General features: G+C 46.2%; 1 protein-coding gene across 1 annotated transcript in view; it reads left to right on the plus strand.

Moving 5' to 3' along the window:
• Window positions 1-2,514: 2,514 nt before the first annotated feature.
• The window catches only part of ARIH1 (ariadne RBR E3 ubiquitin protein ligase 1), a 61,908-nt gene continuing 42,462 nt past the window's right edge, over window positions 2,515-21,960 (plus strand). Inside the window, exon 1 of the mRNA XM_059823764.1 lies at window positions 2,515-2,896. Coding sequence (XP_059679747.1) covers window positions 2,528-2,896 — 369 coding nt within the window. The 5' untranslated portion in view covers window positions 2,515-2,527. The remainder of the gene's footprint in view (window positions 2,897-21,960) is intronic.

Raw genomic sequence — 21,960 nt, forward strand, 5'->3', positions numbered from 1 at the left:
GAAAAGACCTGTAAGATCATCAAGTCCAACCATCAGCCAACACCACCATGCCCATTAAACTGTGTCCCACCTGTCCAAGCACAGGCTCTGGGAAACTGCAAAGCTCTGATAGAGCAAAACCCCACTGCCCGGTCAACGTTTGTCTCGGCTCCTTGGGGTCCGGTGGGCCTGCCCCACGCCGGCTCATGTGTTGGCGAGGAGCTGGGCATGTCACCAGCCGGGCAGGACAGTGCTAGCACAGAGCCCCAGGGGGTGACACGAACCCCCCCCCCCCCCCCCGCCCAGGACAAAGTGTAGGGCGAGGACCTGGGGTGACCAGCTGAGCCCCCAAGGCTTGACATGGGAGATGGGACCAGCCTGGCAAACAAACGTCCAGCTGGTAAAATCCGGAGCTGAACAAAGCCGGGGCTATTTATATTTATGTAGGGCAGGATGATTAATGCCTGGGCCTTTGCCATTCCAAATAAGCAGGGTAATTAGGGAACTGGCTTTATTTACTAGGTAGCTTGGTGTGAGGCAGCCTGTGTGCCCGGCCCACACTCCCCTGTGCCCCTTCTGACCTGGGCAGGGCAGAGCTCGGGGACCACAGGCTGTCCCCAGCTGCACGACGGGGACGGCTTTGCATGGCAAGTGTTTGAGGAGGACAGCGGGCAGTAGTGAGTGAAGCGAGCTTGCTGGAAGTGGCTGTAATGCTGTGAAACACCCGGAACTGATTTTCAGAGCTGCTTGCGTGTCTGAAGATGCAGGCTGGTACCCAGTGAGGTTTCTAGAGGCATCTTACCCAGGACATTGGACATTTAATCTGCTTGGATCCCCAAGGGCACCTGCCTGCGTCACCCTGAGCTTAAACCCCTGTCGCTGCAGCCGTCATTATGCTTTCTGTGCTCCAGCAGAAAATAAACACCCTTTTGGAGGCGGCTTCTAATTTTCTGCCTGTTTCACAAGGTATTTGTATTGAAACGGGAACAGGAAGCAGGATCCCACTGTGTCAGGTGCTGCACGAACGCAAAGTACCGCGGTGACTCCTGCCCAAAGAGCTGATGAAACTCGTCACACCTACGCCGCATACCGCCGGGCTGAGTCTCCCCCGCCCTCCAGGCGCCGGGGCATCTTCATCCGGGCGGAGCAGGTGAATAATGTCACCACATCACAACGGCCCCACTTCGCCCAGGGAAGAAACGATTCCCCAGGGTGTGAGGAAGTGGAGGATTAGCGTCGGTGGAGAAGGTGGCCCTGGAGCCCTTTGCGGGGCTGTGCTGGCTTCTTGCATCCGCAGTGAATAGCAGCGGAGGGTTTGGTATCAACTGGCTCTCCTCTGGGCCAGGCTGCAGCCTTGTTTCCAAGCCAACCAGAGTCCCTCGCACTTCCCAAACGGCTGCAAACAATAAGCCTGGCTTGCCTCCCCCCGTACCAGGCTGAGCGTGGCTGATGCTGGAAGCAGAGCCGCCCTGGCGACACTGCCGCGATGGCAGGGAAAGCTGAGGCGAAGGGTGCTCAACCCCTGCAGCACCCCCAATGTCCAACCTGCCCTTCGCCGGCGGCTTGGTGTCCAAGCGAGAGGCCCTGGCAGAGGGACGAGGCCACCTGGGAATGGCGCTGGCCCCACGTCCCTGACCTGCCTGGAGCGCTTGCTGCCAGCAGGCTTGGTCCCGGCCGTCTGCGGGAGGGAAAAACGTCTGTCCGTGGTCTGGTGACAAAGCCACTCATGCATATTCTTTCCCCCTGCAAAATGCCAAATTAACAGAGAAGAAAGGGAATTAACCCCAGCACTACTGTGAAAAACCGGCTATTTTTATCTCTGCTGACCAGAAGGCAGAGCTGGAGTTCAGCGACGCCTCCAGGGATGGCGGGCACATGTTTATCCCATGGTTTCACATGAACAGTGCAATTTTATTCTGATTCGGAGGCAGAACAACCTGTCTTACCTCACATTTCCCTCACAAGTTGCTCCCCACAGGCGCCGCACCACTCTTCACGCAATGGTGGCGCTGAGGGCCTTCCCTCGGTGCCTGGCTGACGGGACACCTCAGGAAGCCTCCGCGCGCCCACCTCCAGCACACGTCCCCGCCAGACCCGGCTCGGTAGCGGGGGAAGCCGGTGAACCCCCCCCGCCCCGCTCCACACCCCCCCGCACGCAGCATGGCGGCGCGCCACACTCAAGATGGCGCCGCGCCGCTCTCAAGATGGCGCCGGCGGGCGGCGGGGAGGGCGGGGGGGGTGTGTGTGTGTAGGGGGGTGTGGCGCGCACTCAAGATGGCTCCCGGCCCGGCGAAAGGGAGATGGCGGCCGCCGCGCAGGCGCGGCGCGGCGCGTCACGCGGCGCGGCGTGACGTGCCGTGCGTGCGCGGCGCGCGGTGACGGAGCGGGTCGGACGCGTCCCTTTGTTGGCGGCGGCGGCGGCGGCTGAGGCTGAGGCGCGGCGGGGCCGGGGCCAGCGCCGGAGGTGGGGGGGCGGCGGCGGGCGCCAGCCAGGCCGGCGGGGTGGGGGGGGCCGCGGGAGCCGCCGCCGTTTCTTCAGCGCCTCGCCATGGACTCGGACGAGGGTTACAACTACGAGTTCGACGAGGACGAGGAGTGCAGCGAGGACAGCGGCGCGGAGGAGGACGAGGAGGACGAGGAGGAGGACGAGCCCGACGATAACCTGGACCTGGGCGAGGTGGAGCTGGTGGAGCCCGGGCTGCGCGTCGGCGGAGAGCGCGACGGGCTGTTGGGCGGTGAAACGGGCGGGCTCTGCCCCGGCGGTGGGGGCGGCGGAGGCGGCCTGGGCGGCGGGCCGGGCCCCGGCGGCGGCGGCGGCCCCGAGCAGGAGGAGGATTATCGCTACGAGGTGCTGACGGCCGAGCAGATCCTGCAGCACATGGTGGAGTGCATCCGCGAGGTCAACGAGGTCATCCAGGTGCGACCCCCCCCCGGGGAGCGGGACCGGGACGGGACGGGCGACCGGGAGCGGTGGGGGGGGGGGGGGGAGGCCGGGCGGCCCGCGCCGCCAACGGGCCTCGCCTGAGGGGCGCCGGGCCCGGCCCTCCCGCGGCCCGGTTCCCCCGCACAGCCTCCGAGGGGAGCCCCCGAGGGGCTCTCGGTACCCCTCCGGGGGGGAGCGGGGGTCTCCCCGGCACCCCGTTCCCCCGGGGAGGCCTCTCGGGGCCGGCCAGGCGCTCGTTTCCTGCCGTGGAAGCGTCGGGAACGAGGCCCTTGGCTTTAAAAGGGCTCCTCTTTCTTTGTGTGGTTTCCAGCCGGTGGGCTGTAATCAGTGTTTTGCCTCTCTCCCTCTTCACGCTGGCTGGGGGGGGTTTTAGCCCTTACGGTTCCTTCGGTAACCCGGTGAGTCGGTGGCAAGCTGTGGAATTTGAGGAGGGGCAGCCAGGCACCTCTCTGGTTTTGTCGCCTTCTCCCTTCCCTTCCCCCCTGCCACATACAAACGCACTCCTGCTCTTGGGGTTGAACCTTGTCGTGTTTATTTCCAGCACAGACCAGGAGGGATACGAGGAATCACCTCAAAACAGTAACTTCCCCCCCCCCCCCCCTTTTTTTTTTTCAGCACGCCGCTTTAAAAATGAGGCTGAGTTCAAAATACATTTACTGTCTTCAGATGAAAATACCTAAGTCTTACCTGTTGACTCTTGAGCTTTTGGAAAAAAAAACAAGCTACTGAAGCTCTCTGGCATCCCTTTCTAAATGTTTATGGCGAGGTTTTGCTCCAGCTTGCCATAAAGTTTCTGATGCCGTTCACTTTTTCTGCAGGTGACTGGTGTGCGTGGGTTTTCTTTTGTTCCCGTTTACTTAATATTATTCAGAGTTAGAGCGAGTAAATAAAAAAAAGCTTCTCCTTTTCCAGTATGCAAACAGGAATCGTGTGAGAAGATGAAATTATGGGTATGAAATATTGAAGGATACAGTGCCCAGAAAGCGGTTGTTTTACTAGTTGTGTGTAGTTCCAGTGTGGGTAAATCCGTTTAAATACGAGATGCTTCTGTGAATGCTTTTTGCCCAACTTTTCTGTGCTCTACCGTGGCTATAATAGCAGCTTTAAAATGTTGTTTTATGTGCTATAAATCCACTGTAGTTTATGTGGAGCTTGATGCAAACAACTGTTCAAGTATTTGCGTACTAAATTAGTAAATGGTGCTTCTTAAGTCAAATTAAAGTTTATAACTTTAATAATAGTATTGTACATGTAAAGCTGAATAAAGGAGTCTGTCTGGATTAGCTGACTACCCTGCGGTTAAAGAAGATCTCATGGTTAAGTATGGATATTTCTTTGCTACCAGTTATTGATTGTAATATAGGGAGGGGAACAAATGGCAAGTAGACATGCAAACAACTGGTAACTTAAAGTTTTTACTCTTTGAAATAGCAATAAAAACGGTGAGTCCGTATTTAACAACTAAGACCATGAAAATCATGATCCATACTGATTGTATTGAACAGGTTCTACCATTTGTCCTATCTTTGCCTAAGCAAAGTGGTGGAAAAGTTCATGCTGTGAGGAGGAGTGAGTATTTCTGCTCGTGCGTTTTCCAGACTCGGCCAACATGGTGGACTCACCTACGTGTTCTTTAGGCACTGATCTCTTAGACGAGGTCCTGGTTTCTGGTCTGCGGGTTATTTCCCCCCCCCCGTACACTGCCCTTGGGCTGTACAACTCCTGTGCTTGACCTCCGAATTGCAGAACTAGTGGAGAGAAGTCGATACAGGTAAAGAGACCCTTCTGCTGCTCCTGTACCCGGGGTGGCGGTGGGAGGCCTGACCCTGCGATGGACTTGGCTGCGTTGGGCTCTGCAGAAGCCTTGCAAACCGCCTACACAGAGCCATTGTGGCTGCTGCTTATGCTTTAGTTATTTCTGTTAGGTTTGCAGTAGTTATTCCTGGTTTAACAGAGCAGAGCGCAGAAAGCCGGTTTGTTTAGAATGTCACGGGTAAACTCAGAACCTAAAATCAGCTTAAGCCCTGGAATGTATCAGAAGAGGGTAGAAAAACATTCACTTGCTCTGAATTGCTTTTAAATGCCAGCTTACTGCCATTAGATTTCTAGTCTGTTCAGAGGTAAGTGAACCAAATTCAGTTGATGCTTCAGTATTTGCTCATCCTCGCCTCTGTTGCTAGTGGTGAAATCTTCCAGGCCTCTGTTCTGTTTATTTCCTTGCTTTTGGCGTCCAACCAGGATTGCTGCTGCTGCTGTTCTGGTTCAGTAAACCTTTTCTGGAGTCACATTGGCTCAGGATCTTGCTGCGGATCCTCGGTTGCAGTGCTGTGATTCACTTGTTCCAGTCGAGTACTGGATGGCTTTGGTCTCTGTGTATCTACGTTGGGTTCTTGGTATTAAATGATGGTGGTTGTGGTTATGCTTTGTAGTGCTTGGGAGCTGATTTGTTCAAGTGAGGACGTAATGCAGCGGTACCCCATACCTGAAGCCTTTGGCTGTGGGTCTTGCACCCTCTAATCAGTGAAGGTACTGATTCCTGATCAGGAGTGAGGTTTAAATAGGGGGTTGTTTTTTCAGTTGATCCTCTGTGCAGCTGCTGTGAAAGGAAAAGGTATCAGTGAGCCATGAAGTATTTGCAAGGGGGTATGTGAGCTGTGGCAGGTATAACTGTCTGTATTAAACAGCCTTTGTCCATATTAAACCGCTGCATTTGAACAGTTTATTAGCTGATAGCACTACTAGTTGAAGGGAGTAAATGAAATTTATTCTCCCATCCATTTAATAATTTCCAGATACAAGCTGTATAAGAAAAAGCATGAACTTCTCAAGACAGGGATTTGGTCTGATGGAGACTTTGCAGAAGTAGTAGCTAACTTGGGGTAAACTTACTGGTTACAAAGCCTATAGTTTGTGCTGTATGTAGTGTGTAATGGGCTCTTGAAGGTGGCTTCTCGGTGCTGAGCTCTTACTTTTTTTTATCGCTTGGCCTTCTAAGACCACCAAACTTGCGGTGACCTGGGGAGGTTTCAGAATGACTCCTATTCAGAATATTTTGCATTTGCTCTTTTTTGTTTGAGCATAAGTGGGATTTCAGGTGTTTAATGGTTATTTTTGCAAAGTATTTAGCATTTACGCTCATAATCTGATCTGACTCTGTGTGTCGCACAACAAGAATTTCCCTTCTTCCCTGAATGCAAAAATAGGGCTATGAATAAGCCCCTTAACCTTGTGCTGTCGATTGGCTGGGACTTTTAAACCATACCTCACTTCATAATGGAGTATCACTTCCATTATATCACTATAATTACACCGAGAATAATTCGACGTGCTATTTTGAGTTTTAGTTGTCAAAGTAAACAGGCGGATTTCTGGTGTTTTTCCAACCGCTGGCAGAATAACTTAACGAATAACTGCAGAAACCTAGGCGTAGAGGTGGTGCCGAACAACAGGCTTTCTCCTCTCAAAGGTGGTTTTCCACAGTTGAACGTCTTCCCCATATTCTGGTTTAGTGGTGGACTTAGCAGTGTTAGGTTAATGGTTAGACTTGGTCTTAAAGGTCTTTTCCAGCCTAAACGATTCTATGATTCTATTCTATGATTCCTCTCTGAACTTTTGTCCAAATAATTTTCTGCCATCGTTAACATCTTTTTTTAAATATTGGATTCCTATTTTCATCTTTGCTCTAGATTTTCTGAAAATAAACTTGAAAAATGTTTAGACTAGCATGTTTATTTCTGCTCTGAATAGAGCACATGATGATCTGTGTCTCTGTCATCTTGCTTGGCCCAGTGTTCTCCTTGCCTTGTTGCAAGCTTGTGCGCTTTCAGTATTTCTGAGTTGGGTTCGTTTCCCCTTCTTGGTCACCTTTTTCTGGAGCATTCCAATGACATCGTTATGATGTCACTGACCATATTCATTCTTTCTGGACTCTGTAATGGCAAGGTGTTGAAAATACTGGGATGAAGTTCTGAGGTGGTTGATGTTAAAAACAAAGTGCAGAAAAGGGAGTTGAGCCTCTTCTTTTTTTTTTTCCCCACCCCGCAGCAGGGAGCGGAATCCTGGATGCGGCCGGCTGTTGTGCCTGACCCGCTGCACGGTTGTGAGCATGTCGAGCTTCAAACCTGGCCTATCTCTGGAAGGAGGTGGCACCACCAGATCCAACAAAACTTAGTCTAGCTCAAAAGTACCTTTTCTCTTTATGGTAGCCTTTGAAATAAGGTTCTTCAGAGCAGAACAGGTAACGTGTAACATCAGAGCATTTGTACCAAATGTTGGTTTCTCGTTTAGATTACAAAGCTGGATGACTTCTTTGGAAGTAAGGTCAGGTCCTTGCTGGAGAAAAGCTTTGCCGTTAAAATAAGCCAAAACCCCAGGCCACTTCTAAGTTACAAAGCCGTGTTTGTTAAATTTGTTGAGGAACGGCTTTTTCGAGAGGCCGGCAGGGTTGAGGCGGTGCAGATATCCCCCAGAATGCTGCAGCTCTGCGCTTAAATAGAGCTCTGTTACGGCAAGTGCAAACCCATTGTCGCTTGGCAAAAGGGTTCGTCTTAAACAGTGGCTTTACTTGGACAGATTGTACTGATTTCCAGTCGTAATTTAGGAAATTTCCCTGATGCTGGTGTAATTCAGTGCTGTGGGCACTACGTTCCAAATATGTTGTCCCAAATAGGAAGGACTCGCAACAGGAATTGCTGCTGTCGTACAGGGTTGTGCTTAAAACTGTATTTAATGTAAGAGATGACATTTTGAAAACTCGGAGTACTTGAAGCTGCCTGACAAGCACTAGGTAGGAGTCTGTGGGCGGAAGCACTTCAGGCTGATGCTTTTTGCATTTGGGTCCGCTTGCGCTGCCTGCACGAGGTGAATCTGCAAGCCTCTAACTTACCTTATTGTGTGGTTAGTTATTTGATAATAAAATTCTTGTTGGGGCCCTAAATGTTATGATACTGGAAGGAAATGCTTTGTTAAACTCCATGTTTCTGTCACGTGGCGTTTATAAGGTGTTTCATTATAGTAGGAATGCATTTAATATTTCCAAGGAATGGAGTAAACTTCATTGTGACAAAGCATTCCTGAAATCTGGTATAAGCGATCACTGCAGAGCTTTTGGAAATGGCATGGTATCTGTTCCCCAGCTGCCAAGACATGTAGTTCTGAATATAGTAGAATTTTTCTTAGAATTATTTAGAATTTCAGCGTTACCAAGTAGAAGAGTCTTGTTTTACCTGTTAAGTCTCCAAAGTAATTTAAACTTTGTACTTAAATGACCCATTTGCTTAGCGCTTCGTATTTCCGTTTCTGTTAGGCCAAACGTAAATCTCACGGTTGGCCATGAGTAAAAAAAAAAAAAGAAATAAAAATGCTGGTTTCTTTTGTCTCAACATAATTTTGCGAATATCACAACAAGGCAGCCTTCTCTCAGGGGCCTTGTGGATGCAGATGGGGACAGGCATGTACTGGGGATGTTTTCAAACTGAAACTGAAAACGCTCTTTGTTTTTTAGCTACTTTGAAACATTCGTTTCTAAAAGCAAGAAACCAAGAGTAAAAACAGTTACTGCTATTCCCTGTGGGTTTAATTTTAGTGAGCAGGACCAGACTTGCCATGCAAAGTAGAAGTGTTATTTCTGCTATAAATTGGAAACTGGTGTGCCACAGAGAAGTCATAATCGAGACTGCAGCGTTCGCGGTCCTTGATGTGAAACAATAGCTATTTCTGGGTGTTAGAAGCATAATTAAAAATGAAACTATGGCTTAGACTTTTATACTTATCCCAAACTCTGACTCCTTAGTTTTAGCCTTGCCTGAGTTAAAGTTCATAATAGGAAATAAAACCCAAACCTCTGAGACTCTTTGTGTTCCTGTGATATGTGTTATTGAGATGTAGGGCAGTCCTGTGTCTATTCAGAAATATTTCACGTTTCTTGCTTAGCGCTGTTCGGCAAGCAACGTTAAATTTAGGAGCATGGTGCACAGAATTTCAGTTTGACAGTCTCTGCTTCTTGCAATTAAAACTGAGACCTGGAAGACTTCAAGGTTTGTTCAAAGTGATGCTGTTAACTCATAAATGTAAAGTCGCTCACTGTACGGCATCTCCCCAAGTGTTCTTGCCACCTGTAGAATTGTTTTCAGTTTTTTGTTTTGAAAATAATCTCTCTTCCTCTTTACTCCATGAATGAGATAAAGTAAACAAGAATGTGGTTCTGCTGCTCGGTGTCAGGTGTAATAGAGCAGTTTGAGGAAGTGATCGCTGATCTCCAAGCTGTGCTCGTGTTATAATAGCGAGTCAAGGTTTTCATACAGAAATCATTTCTAAGAGCCTTTTCTTTCTGGAGAACGTAGCTGCTCATTCCTCCGCTTAGGAAAGACAATTTTGAATAGTTGAGAACTGGGAAAAGAATCCGGAATTTGTCACGAGGGCTGTGACTTTCCGTGGGAAGTAACTGTGAAGTTACTGAAAGTCCGCTCTGCGTAGTTCAGTCGGTAACTTACCTGTTCAGGGTCGTGCTTCCAGTCCTCTGGACTTCTATAACTTTTGGAGTTAGAGGGTTCTAAAAATATTGCGACTGATGTTTTCTCTTGTTTGTGGCAGGCTACGCTGTGTTATTGGCAGCCGTAAAGAATGTTTGGAGGCTTTTGCGTGTCTTCAGGCTTATAATGCTGCTGAATTTCATGAAGTCATTCAGTAGCTTCTGCATTTGCAAGAAAATTGCAGGCTTGTTTCTTGCAAAACACACGCGGAGGGTTTGTAGCTACTCAGTAATGCCAAATGGTGCATTTGAGTGCAGCCCAGAACACAGATGCCTGTGTGTTTGAGCTCGGGTAGGGTATCAGTGCAGGAGGTTCCAGCGTGACAAGGAAGTGACCGACCCTGCGTGAGCTGGAGAAAAAAGTTATCTTTTAATTTGATAATGGAAATTCTGCTAATACCGAAATATCTTCACCATCCCAGGTGTTTGCTGTTGGGAATGTTGAAAACCTTGAGTTTGTCTGGCCTGTATTTGATTCCTTAGCTTGCTTTGAGCTTTTGATCTGGAGTTGTGATGGAAATACTGTTTAAATGAATGCTTTGAAAACTGCTATTTGAGGCTTCCTCAGTAGTTCAGTTTCGTATGCAACTTAGTTTGGTAGTGTTTGTACTTCACAAGTCGATGCCTTTTTAGAATTTGAAATGTCGGTATAACTACAGACACTCTTTCAAAAGAGATCCCTTGTTTACATGGTGTAGTAATGCTGAGTAATTATTTTTGGTATTCAGAGTAGTTCACTGTGGTGAGTGTTTGCACCACTGTATGTGCGTAACACTCAAATACAACTATCTGCATCAAGTCTTTTGCCTGTTTTTAGAGACTGAGGACTTTTGCCAAATATCAGGAATAGTTTCAGATTCAAAGTCTTATGTAGATACTTTCAGCGGTATCTAAATCACTTGGAACAAGGAAGAAGCTAATAAGACATTTAAATACTTTTAAAAATACTTTGCTGCTTCCCGTTGTAGCTTAGCTGCCTGCTTCTGGACGCGTTGGCTTGCTTTGTGCAAGCGTCTTGGCAATTGTGGTGCCTTCTGGCAGTGCCAGTGGTCTTGCCGGCTCTTTTGGGCAGCATTTGAGAGCTGATGGGAGAATTGGTAGGCATTACCACTGTCCAGTAAGGAAAAAAAATCTGAAAAGAATTGGCTTAGGAGGGACATGTTATCCCTTTGGTGTTCTCCCTTTGGACAAGCATGGAGCCCAGACAGCTTAAGTGTCAAGCGCTACTTCTGCATGACTGTGTTAATGGTGTGTGCCTGTCCTTGTTGCCAGACTCTGGCATGTCTGTGTGATGGCAAAAGGTTGTAGTCCTCTGTGGATATATGGGGGAGAGGAACCAAATACCGCTGCTGGGGATGGGGGAACAATTGAGAGCCCTGTGAGCAGGTGGTTCTTGACCGTAATCTAGGAGTAACTGGGTGGTAGCCTATGTATCTACCTAAAACTCAGCTTCTTGGCCTTCTCCTGAGCTACTGATGGTTTCTAGCTGGTGCCCACTTACTCATGCTGGCATACTAAGTTCCTTCCAACCTTTTTTAAAGCATTCTTGGTTTTGTACCTTCCTCTGTTAAAACTTTTACATCCCACAGCACCATGTAGCACTTCTCATTTCCAGGGACGAGCAGTGCAAGGATCCTGTCTTGGCCATCTGCTTCAAAAATAGGTCTTCCGGGCCAGTACTTGTGGCTGAAGTGTAAAGGTGTGAAAGGGAAGAGGTTTTTCTTATGACTTACTTGATTCTCTGCCTGACTTCCTGGTCTGAGGCACCCTCCACGTTCTGGGACACCGTGAACATGCCTTTTCGCATGGGGAGTGTGCATGCTAATTCACGAAGGATCAAGCTTTGATTGCTTCGTGATTTCAGGAGTTTGGGAGCTAGAGGGAGATAATCCCTGACGTTGGAAATGAAAGGCTTGGATGTTTGCTTATTGCCTTTACAGCCCTTCAGAAAAATTGTCTGTGCTTGATGGAGTAATGTTTTGTGTGTTATTTCACCAGATGAGAGATGCAGACACTAAACTCTGTTTTCCAGTGGATAAGCAGGAAAGAGTAGGAGTTCCTGCTCAGAAGGATTCTGCTTGTGCACAGTTGAAGTCCTCTTGAAGTGGAGAATGCACACTAAAAACACAGAACCAGAAGAATCTGTATAATTGCACCTGAAATTAGTCAACTGGCAAAATAACTGACTTCTTTAGGGTGTTAGTTCGAAGATTTTTTTTTTTAACTTAATAGGATTTGGCAGACATTAAGGAGAAAGCATGAGGAGACTTTCTTCCAGGTTAAAGAAATGAAAATTTAAGTGGTTCTGAAGGCTTCCGCTTCCTGCCGGTATCAGTAAGCTAAGTCAACCTCTGAAGGAGTGTGTTGAGTAAGCCACGTGAGTGTACTACCCTGGCAAGGTGTGTTTGACCTGTTTACTTTAGCAAAACATTTTCAGAGCCACAAAGGAAGTAGCTGCTATTTGAACAAGTTCGTTATATAAAAATCACGGCAGGACATACTTGATTTTACCATGCCTGTGCCGCTTTGATGTGCGTGTGGAAACTGGTGAAATGGTTACTGCGTAGTGAAGTACTTGGCTCCGAGTAACTTCCTTTTAGGGTTTTTCTTTGGTTTTCTGAGCTAAGGCAGTATGGGCTGTTCTTGGTAGGTTCCCATTGCTGCTTGGCTTGAAACACCAACAAACTCAAACCGTTCTGGTGCTTTGAGTCTCTTTGGGTATCTACTACCCATCCAAGGCGATGCTTTTTGAGATGAAGGGTTGTATAGACATGTGCACTTGCAACCCGAAATAGGGGCACGGTTACATGTACGGTGCTCTTGGCTTAGGCAGTTCCCATTCCCTCGCTGCTTGGGTACAGCTGTTGGCAGGGCCGAAAGGGATCAGTGAACTTTCTGATTAAATGTGCCTCCTCTTCCCCGCTCTTACCAGCCAGCCACTGTTTGACCCCGTGAGCAGTTGCTTTGCTCCCTTTGCCAGAAGTGATGGTGGTTGAATTGTTCAGCTCTGCACTGTCAGCAAAAGAAATGCATATGTATCTACACCTGAAGACAATGGTTTTGCGGCCTGTTTTGGGTGCACGTGTAATTATAGCTGCGTATATAACTTCTGAAAGAGCTGTGGATAGTTTTTTTTCGAAACTTTGATCCCCTCTGCAGCTGGTAACTTTGAATTGCATGTGTTCTTGTGTAACAAAACACAAACGCAATCAGCATTCCTTTGTCTGGCAGAAATGCGGAGAGGGATTAGGGGAAAACAGGAGAATTCACATGAGTAAACAGTCTCCCTTGCAGTGTTCCTGTGTGGGGAGAATAATTTAAGATTAAGTTAACTCTTGATAATCTACATCCTAGTGAGGCTGAGGATCTGAGAAATAGGGAGGTGGAAGGAATGGTCTGGAAAGAAGAGGAGTTAAGGACCGCTTCTGGGAAGAAGGGAGTAACGTGTGCGAGAGCCATGTCTCGAGGGGATAACCGAAGGAGAAACCTCCCAAGACGTGACGAGGTTAGACTCCAGAATGGGTGCTTAGAAGTGACAGAGCTTTGCAGATCAGTGTGTATTAAAACTAGGCCAAACAGCAACTTCTGAGTAAAAAGGGAGGAAGGAGAACACTCCAACGTTTAGTTAGTGGCTTCATTTTTCTCCTGGGAGCTCTGACGAGCTCTAGTAAGCCCTGACCGTGAGTCCTTGCCTTAAAGCGAAGAGCGGCGGTTCTCATTCTGCGATCATTTATTGAGATGTAGAGGAATGCAATAGGTGCTATTAATGTGAAGTTTGGTTTTTGGATGAAGGGGAAGGCCTTGGGGTAAAATCCCACCTAGTATGCATACAGGAAAATAAAGTAACAATTTATAAGTGCTATGAAGATCTGATGAACAAACGTGTCCGACATCTTTGTTTTGGTAGTTAGTAATACTTCTGTGATGACTGAAAGGCTGTCTGAGCAAACTGAGGTGTTATTCTTTGATTTATACATATTTTACATATGCATTAGCATGTTCTGTAATAACCCTTCTCTTTATTTTACTTGGTGAAATGATGTGTTTGAAAAGTCCTTATTTGTATTGTTGAGCTGAAATTAATACTTGAAAATGTACTCTGCTATATTTTTGTGTTGGATGATGATAGTTGATAGTAAATGCAAACGTAGTTCTGTGTGACAGTAAAGATTAAGTATAATGCAATACAGTCGTGGAATACTGCGATTTAGAAATGTAAGATACTTTGCTTTCAGTTGGGAATTCTGTATTGATGTCCTGGAAATGGGTTCAGAGATTGTATAGAAACTGGTATGATGCTTGAGAAACTGGTAAACTGCTTCTTGGCTGACTTAATTTCTGAATCTCATCTACTTTGTGTTGTTAATCCACTTTGGGGGTTACTGTTTGGGAAGGAGCTTTGTGTATCAGATGCTTATTTTTTAGCTGGGATCATAGCTTCTAGGAGGGGAGCAGAGTGCAAAGACTTGGAGTTGTCCTTAGGGATGCCTGGGATGGCTGATCCTGAAACTATCTGGAGGGAGTGTGCATGGAGATGTTTGGGATCTCTGTCATCCTCGTGTACCACGGCGTAATTCCCCTGATGGGTGTCCTGCTATCGCTTGCCAGGGTATCTCCGCAGGCCCGCAGCACTGCGATTTGGAAGAGGCTGGGTGCCAGCCTTTTCAGTGCACTTAATTATGCTAATGACTGGCAGATAATTATTCATATTGCTAGCCTTCACGTCGGTTGTAAAGCAGGACTGATTAGGTGGGTTTTTTCTCTTGCAGAAGCCCTGTGTCTGATGACAGTAATATCTTCACGAGAAGGAACAGGGATATCCTTGTCAGCTAGCGCACAGCCCATCAAACACAAAATTGCCCATCCAGGTTTGTTTCCTATTCCCTACCAAAAGGGAGATGCTCCAGGTGCTTTGGAGGGTCTGTACATGCTTGCTGGTTTAACTCAGCTGATGGAGAAACACTTCTGGTTAAATGAGTGCAAGTTTGTATAGAGGCAAGTCTTCAAAGTCCTTAAATGAGAAAATGGTGAAAAAGTTGGAGGTTTCCTATTCTCCCCAACTGTTGTATGACTTCTGTTTTCTTGTTTCTGTATTGAATCCCAACAGAGTATTTTCTCTTAACTGGAGGGAGCTCAGGTATTGGTTAAAAATACCTGCGGCAGTTAGAGACTGCAGTTACAATTTCAGGTATATCTTCTTAAGGGATGGGAACGAGAACAAACAAGAGAATTGGTAAACTTTTCATGCCTCCAGAATATCCTTTCTTAGAAGGTGGCTTCTGCAGAGCCCTTGGAGGAAAAAGTTTTGGGGTGTAAACAGGCAAAATTACTTCTTGCAGCGGAAATCCCAGCTCATAAAATAGGATGTTGCCAGGGCTCTGTTTTGTTGGCCATAAAACTAAGACTAAATGAGCAGAGTATGGTAAATAAACTGCAAAGTCATCATTAAAAAATGGTCTGAGCTAGACGAGGCTTGTTGGGAAAAGGATGCTGGCAGATTTTCCTAGTGCAGATGCAGCTTCTGCCGGCAGAGAAAAGTGCTTTTGCAGGTATAGCTGCTTTTGTGCAGGGAAATGATAGAAGCTATAACCACATCTGCTCTGGGGCTTTTGCCAATGTAAAGATGTTGCCAAAGATTACATCCCCAAGGCACTGCTGTATTGGCAGTGATTTCCTGGGCCTATCTAGTTTAAAAGTGTTAAGATGGCTGAATTTATTTTTTTATTTGCTTGATTGAGGGTTGTAGATGAAGGCATAGGCATCACTGAGGTAGATTTACTGCCCATTGTCAAGGTGACATCATCTGTGTACAAAACATACTCTGCCAGTAAATAGTTCAAAGCGTTAAGCTCTTCCTGTTTTCTATTGCGTTGCAATTTGGCAAAACATCCATCTTTCCGCTGAATGATGCGGAGATGATACATGGGCAAGGTCTGCCATCGGAAAACGAGAAGGTGGCAGGAAGAACTGGGATCCAGTTGCGGAGCTGGATTGTTAAATGGGGATGCTCGTTAAATCTACGCTGAATGGTGACTGCTGTGATGTGGTACAGCGTGGTGCACCCAAGAGCTCCATTTAGCCAGGTACGTGCAACAGCAAACAAGCTTGGGGCCTTTGTGCAGTGATGGGGAGATGAAGTCAGCCCGAGGGAGGTGTGTTTTTTCTTTCCTAAAGTACTATGTAGTGTGTTGCTGCTTAGGTGAGTGGGTAAAATTTCCTTGCTGTCCAAGTGAAGCATGCCGGAGGAAGTAAGGGTGGTGCTGCTTTGAGGAAGGGACAAAATCGGAAGCAATAAGGGACAGAGAAGTGAAGAGAAATACCTAGTGCTTGGACGCTCACCAAACTAAGGCCTGGAGGAGAAAGATAAGGTGGAAGAATGTTAAGGATTTTTTTTTTCTTCATAAATATTCTCTAATGCTCTTGCAAAGAGCCACTGGCTAAAAATTCTTCAGCGAAGCCTGTGTTTCTCATCAGTCATTCTGTCTCTGAAGGGTTAACTGTTGCACGCCACCAGTGACCGTGTATCAAAATACATTTGAGCTAACCTGGCCATCGCCATGAGAGAAGTTTTTAATTGGGATGGCTTTCGTTTAGTTTTTGCGGTAGATCTTTAACTTACTGATTTTTGTGGGTGTTACTTTGTTGTGCTCGTGGAAGAAGTTATTGTGCCTTATCGTTTTCTTCTCCCTGTCTGCATATTTGTTGGAAAGTGTTAATTATAGTGTTCTGAAGTGGAAGTCTGGATTCAGGACACAGCTGTTGTTATTTTAAGATTTTTGCATAGTAAGTATTCCCCCCCAAGTACCTGCGAGTCTGAGAGCTCTGTCTTCTGCTGCAGGTAGCCTGTCCTCTTGCTCTCACTCTTGTCTAAGAGGAAAACGCTGTGAAATCAAGCACCGCAATGACTGTTGGCTGAGAAGAACCATGCGTTTGTGCTGGCAGCGCGCTTTGGGGTAAAGCTCTCTTCACACTTGGGGGCTATCCTGGAAACAACTGATTTTGAGGAATGAACTCAGCGGAAGGTGTCTTGGTGATGTACAGTTTGGCTGAATTATATCTTTCTTCTGTGATAAACAACTCATTTGTCTTTGTGTTTCAGCATACTGTGATAGAATAGATGTTCTTCATTAGTGCCCAGTAACAAAATCAGGTGGGAGACAGATCACCCAACGATTTGAGAGTTAACCAGCATTTGAGAGACATATTTACGCTGAACATCCTTGGGGTCTGATCCTCTGCTGGCAGACTATCTAAAGAGGACACCCTTTCTTTAATCATCATCTGGAAGGACCTTGAGACTAGGAAAAAGACAATTTGAGAGACCTTTCCAGAGAACTTGTAAAAATTAATCTGGAAAATCAATTAGTTGTTTTCTTGGCACACGTTTGAGCCTACAGACAGACCTGCTATGGAGATTGTCTGTGGAAAAAGAATACAAGTTATCAGGAATTTACCCTTCCCAATATTGCTGTGATGTTGGGTGTCAGAAAAATACTTTCATCCTCTCAGAGTTTGCCTGATTTCTTCTACACGCTTCAAATGGTATCTTTATTTCTTCAAGTTATCCTAGGAAAAAATAGTCTTTTGACATCACTAAATACTATAGGATACTCTTCTAGGAAGCACTTTGCAGGTGGGTTTTTTGAGTGGAATAATGTTTTTCGGTCAGATACTGTTCTGCTACAGCAGATGTTTGTGAATGAAGCGTGGTAACAGATCTTCAGGAATGAAGCGATGGTTTGGCCTTTTCAAAAAGGACATGGAGAATACTGTTGATCAACTGGTACTGTAAGATGCTTTTTGTAAAACTGCCATCAAGAAAGCAAATTCTCAGAACCATTCCGTGTGGCTGTAAGATTGGTGCAGCGCTGACTCTTGCGCTGTACGGATGTCCTTCTAAGGTGAAGTACAGCTGCTGATACCTTCACAGATCTGCTAGCAGCATCCTCCTAAGACTCACTGCCTATCGAGTGCCTTTTGACCAGGCTTTGAAAGTGCTTAAAGCAGCAAAAGTGAAGTTCTGTTATCCTAAGGGCTTGTAAAATTCATGGAGAAGTCCCAGCTACTGCTGATCAACAGTAGTTCACTGGCCAGGGTTGAAACGACCTGTTCTTTACATTGTCTGAATTGCTGGAAGCCGGAGCTAGCAGAGATGGCAGTTTTGCTACCTGATGGGGAGGAACAGTGCCAGTTTCCTACAGATACATCAAGCCCGTGAAATAGGTACAGCCCTGGTGGGTGAATCTGGCAATGTACAATGCTGACTGCGGTGAAAGATTGAAATTAATGTACGATACGTATTTGAGTGAAGAAAAAGCAGGGAAAGCTTGGGTGGTTTTTTTGAGACACTTCAGACTTCTATAAAATGATTTAAAGGAAAAAGCAGTTGTAAAGTAGCGTTCATCTTTCAGCTTTATTCCTTTACCGTCTGTTTCTGCCTGCAAACAGGACAGTTTCTGTAGCTCACCTTGGCAGACCTGTGCTTTCCCAGAAATACACAGTTCATTCAGAAGTTGAGTCACTGACAGCATTCTCCTGAAAACCAAATGCAGTGCTTTGGGTTGTTTCAGCAATTTGATGGGTAGCTGACCTGACATATGCCACTTCTTCTTTCCGATGTTGACTAATAAAAGACTTTGTAAAAAAAACAAACCAAAACAAACACCTTGTATTTCTGTCTTGGTTGTGTTGAGGACACATCTTTGTAGAGACTGGCAAATCAAAATCTTCTGTTTGGTAGCCCAGCTAAATGTAGACCCCAGACACTAATGATGATATAGATGGGGCTAGGTCCTGCTCTGACTAGTAGCTGGACTGCAGTTCTGAGCAGCCACCTCCCTCAAGATCTGTCATGCAAATGGAGAAGGCTTTTGGAAGAAAGATGACAAACCGTTGCATTCATCTTCTTGATGAGAAACAATCTTTCTGGGTGATGCTTTGAGATGTAAGCTAAGTTGCTGGTGGGATAACAGAGAAGAAAAGTGGGACCTCTGGCTGTAACTTGCATCGAATTATACCCTGTTATGCTTTGAAGTCTTTGGGACAAGAAGATTTGGAGAGTCTGTTGACATGGGGAAGACCTAACTTTGACGTCCCTGACATGTGGCTCTCAACAGACTGATTTCACAAACAAATCTCTTGGAAGCAAGTCCCCGTTGTCTGAGATGTGCCAACTCAGCTGTCTGGCCGCACGGTGATCCTGATCCGGGTTATAATAAACCAGCTACCCGCTTAACCCGGGTCAGTTCCTCTATCTGTTTCACTTGTAGCTGTGCGAGCAAGCGGGCCCCATCGCTGAGCGGTCAGCAGCAGGTCCAGGAGCCAATGGTTGCATGAGCTTGTGTTGCTGCTGAAATAAATAATTTCTAAGCTGCTGCTTCTTGGTCTGGTGGCAATGGGGTGCAACGTCTTTGGAGCAGGCTCTGAAAAAATACTGCCCTGCCCTATTTCCAAATAAAATAATCCAAGTAGCTCTTACTTTAACTCACAGGCAAAAATAGAGCTGGTACATAGCTAAGATGTTTTGGGTTTCTGGAGTCTTCCTTGGTGTCTCTAAAATCTTGTGCAAGGGAAGAGATTTCTTACCTGGTTCTGATCAACATGTGCTCTTGGGCTAAGCTGAGGGGTTTTGGTACGTATTGCCCAGTCACTAAATGCCTTTGCCTTTGTTCAGCATCATTTCTTTCTGTAGCGAAGTGTGCTTTTCCATTCCTCTTGAACCAACATAGTGTATTTTCTTAAAGCCCTGCACTAGTGAGTTCTCATATTGGTTTGAGACCAGAATTGAAACCATACCCATGTGTCTTTTCTAGTCGTCTAGAGACTGTTGGTCTGAGAGACCGTCTGGACTAAAAGTATCGAATGATGCTGCTTTCTGCCATTGGGTTTCTCCAGACCACAAACATCCCCAACAGTTTTTCTCTGTATTTGATGGAGTTGGATCTGTTTGTGGTATATAACTACTGCCCTGTCCATATAAATCTGGCAGGTCAAAATGAAGTCTAATGGGGTGAGAATTTTTCTACTGCAGGTTCATGTGCAATATAAGGGGAAAAACGGAGCCTGGGGGTCTGGAAGAGCAGTGGTCTGTAACGTCAAGAGGGAACGGGGCTGACGTATGTTTTGTGGACACTGCTTGTGTGAGTAGTACTCTGTGGACGAGCAGGGAGGGTGACTACATGTAGTCTATGATTGGGGAAACAGAGGTCTGTTACTGCTTTTTCCAAACAGCCATCTGTTTGTTTCATTGATTCCTCATCCTAACAGGAGCAATGCTGTGAGGCACTGGATGTTGACTGAGGTTTGGCATGACAGGGAAATTGGTGATTACCAGGGATCCAGACTCTACCTGGATGCACCTGCAGGTCCCTTACATTCAGGGTAGCCACAACTCTTTTGGGTCACAGATGGGGCTTTTGGTATCACCGCATCCACAGCCTAGCTGCTGTGCTGTGCGCTGTTTTCTTCCTCCGCAATGGGAGATATTGAGGAGCTACTGAAATAGTAAACTGGAAGAATTATATGGAAATGATGCCATCACCTTCTCCTACTCTTTTAAGGCAAGTCTTCGCAAATTCATGAGTGGGAGGCAATGGATTGAATAAACCCATTCTGAAAAGTACTCTGGCACCCATGTGCTCTCACTCCGGTTCTCTCTCAGTATGTTAGCTATAGTCGCTCAATGGCAACTCCAGAAACTATAGCTGTGGTTTGTTGCTTACGCAGGTTTGCTGAGCTGTTGCTCGTATGTTGGGATTTCTCGTGGTGGGAGGCACCAGGAGGAGGGAAATACTTTGGGTGATACTGCCTTTGTGGGCAGTAAAGTAATAGTGCTCCTTATTCTAAAAGAATTAAAAGTGAGAAATGATTTGTGAAAGTGTGTATGTCTGGAGACCTTGTTCCATAGTCCTCAAGGAGTGTACAGCAGCATAACTCGCTCGAATTCACAGGGCCTCTGTACTTAATGGGTCTTTGCTCTTCAAAGGGTTGACTTTATAATCCAGAACTGTAGCAAAAGGAAGTAGAAGCCAAAATGTTCTTCAAATTGGATGTATAAAATAAAGGTTAACATTTCTCTGTATCCTGGCATCAAACCATAGATCTCCTGGTATGGAAGCAAGTAGAGCTGAAATACTGGAAAATACCTTCTCTGATTGTAGCCCACATGCAGTTTTTAACTTGCATTGAGTTGGTGGTGGAGCTTCTGCAGTCACCTGAGAGCTAGTGCTGCACAGCACACTTCAGCAGCGTGGCATATCCATCCAACCTTCTTTTATTTAGAAGTATTACAGTGTGAATTCAGTTTTTGCGTTTCCAAACTTGCTAATTCATCCCGGGGTTGTTGCTTTAGTATTTTTTTTTTTTCTGATTTTAAAAGCTTTGTTAGACGATGGATCTTTGTTGCGGCTCCTAATCATTAACCTGAAAACTTTCCAGAAGGCTCAGAGAAAATGTAAAGCATATGACTGCTTCATTTCTGTCTCTTGAACCAATTAACTGAAGTAATAGAGTTTTCTCCGAAGTTGCTTTTTAGTATCTTCCTCCGCTAAAAGAGTGTGCCTTCATCAGAGCTAGAAACAATCAGCAAAGTGCAGGTAGGTTACTACAAACTGAGATCACAACATCAAGCTGCCGTTTGGTGCCATCACGTAATGGTACTAATTCAGTAATTCTGTAAAACTTAATTTTCAAAATCAAGAGGTGATGTGTGAAGGGAAGTTAATGAGATGAAGAAAGATGTAGGAAGCTAAGGAGATGATCAACATCAAAGCTGAAACCACTGTTTGTGTTAGCGGGAAGTTACAGTGAAGTGGTAGATGCCAGCCGAAGGACAGCAAGCAGTTGACAGCGGTGATTGGCAGTGTCGCAGGGAAGTAGCCTGGCTTCGTGTGGAGTTGCTTGGAAATGCCAGTAGCAGGAAACGGGTAAATTTTTGGGTGATTAAGAGCCGGGTAATTCGGAAAAGTCACTTACTTTGGCTTCAGTGGGGCTGTAGGATGCAAAGACCATACCCTTAGTGGGTGCATAGAGATTGAATAGCACTGATTTTGCTGTTATTATTTATAACAGGTGTTTGGAGGGTGAGAAGTATCTCGGATCCACCTATGCGTGTTATACTGGCCCCGTAAGCCACGAGATGGCTAATGGCAGAAACGTGCCATGCTGTGATTCTCTCCCAAGCCTCAGGGGATGGCAAAAGAGGAGACTGTGGATGGGCTGTGGTGGACTGATCCGTTTAGCCGCTGTCCTCATCTTCTTACAACAGCCCTCTTATGTTCTGTCTGTAATTGAGCTAGGGAATATTAGATTACACAAAAGTTTTCCAGCAGTTTCTCAGAGTGCTCAGTCAGTGTTGTTTAAAAACTAGAAAGTTTGAAGATAACATCTTTAGAAGATCAAGTCCTGGAGGTACTAAACACCTGGATCTCATCTTCTATATTTGGTTCCTGGTAATTTTATTAAGCTGCTAGAAACGAGTTTTCTGTTTGTAAGATTTCCTGTAATTGTC

Source organism: Gavia stellata, chromosome 13 (genome assembly GCF_030936135.1).
Source record: "Gavia stellata isolate bGavSte3 chromosome 13, bGavSte3.hap2, whole genome shotgun sequence".
Taxonomy (NCBI): domain Eukaryota; kingdom Metazoa; phylum Chordata; class Aves; order Gaviiformes; family Gaviidae; genus Gavia; species Gavia stellata.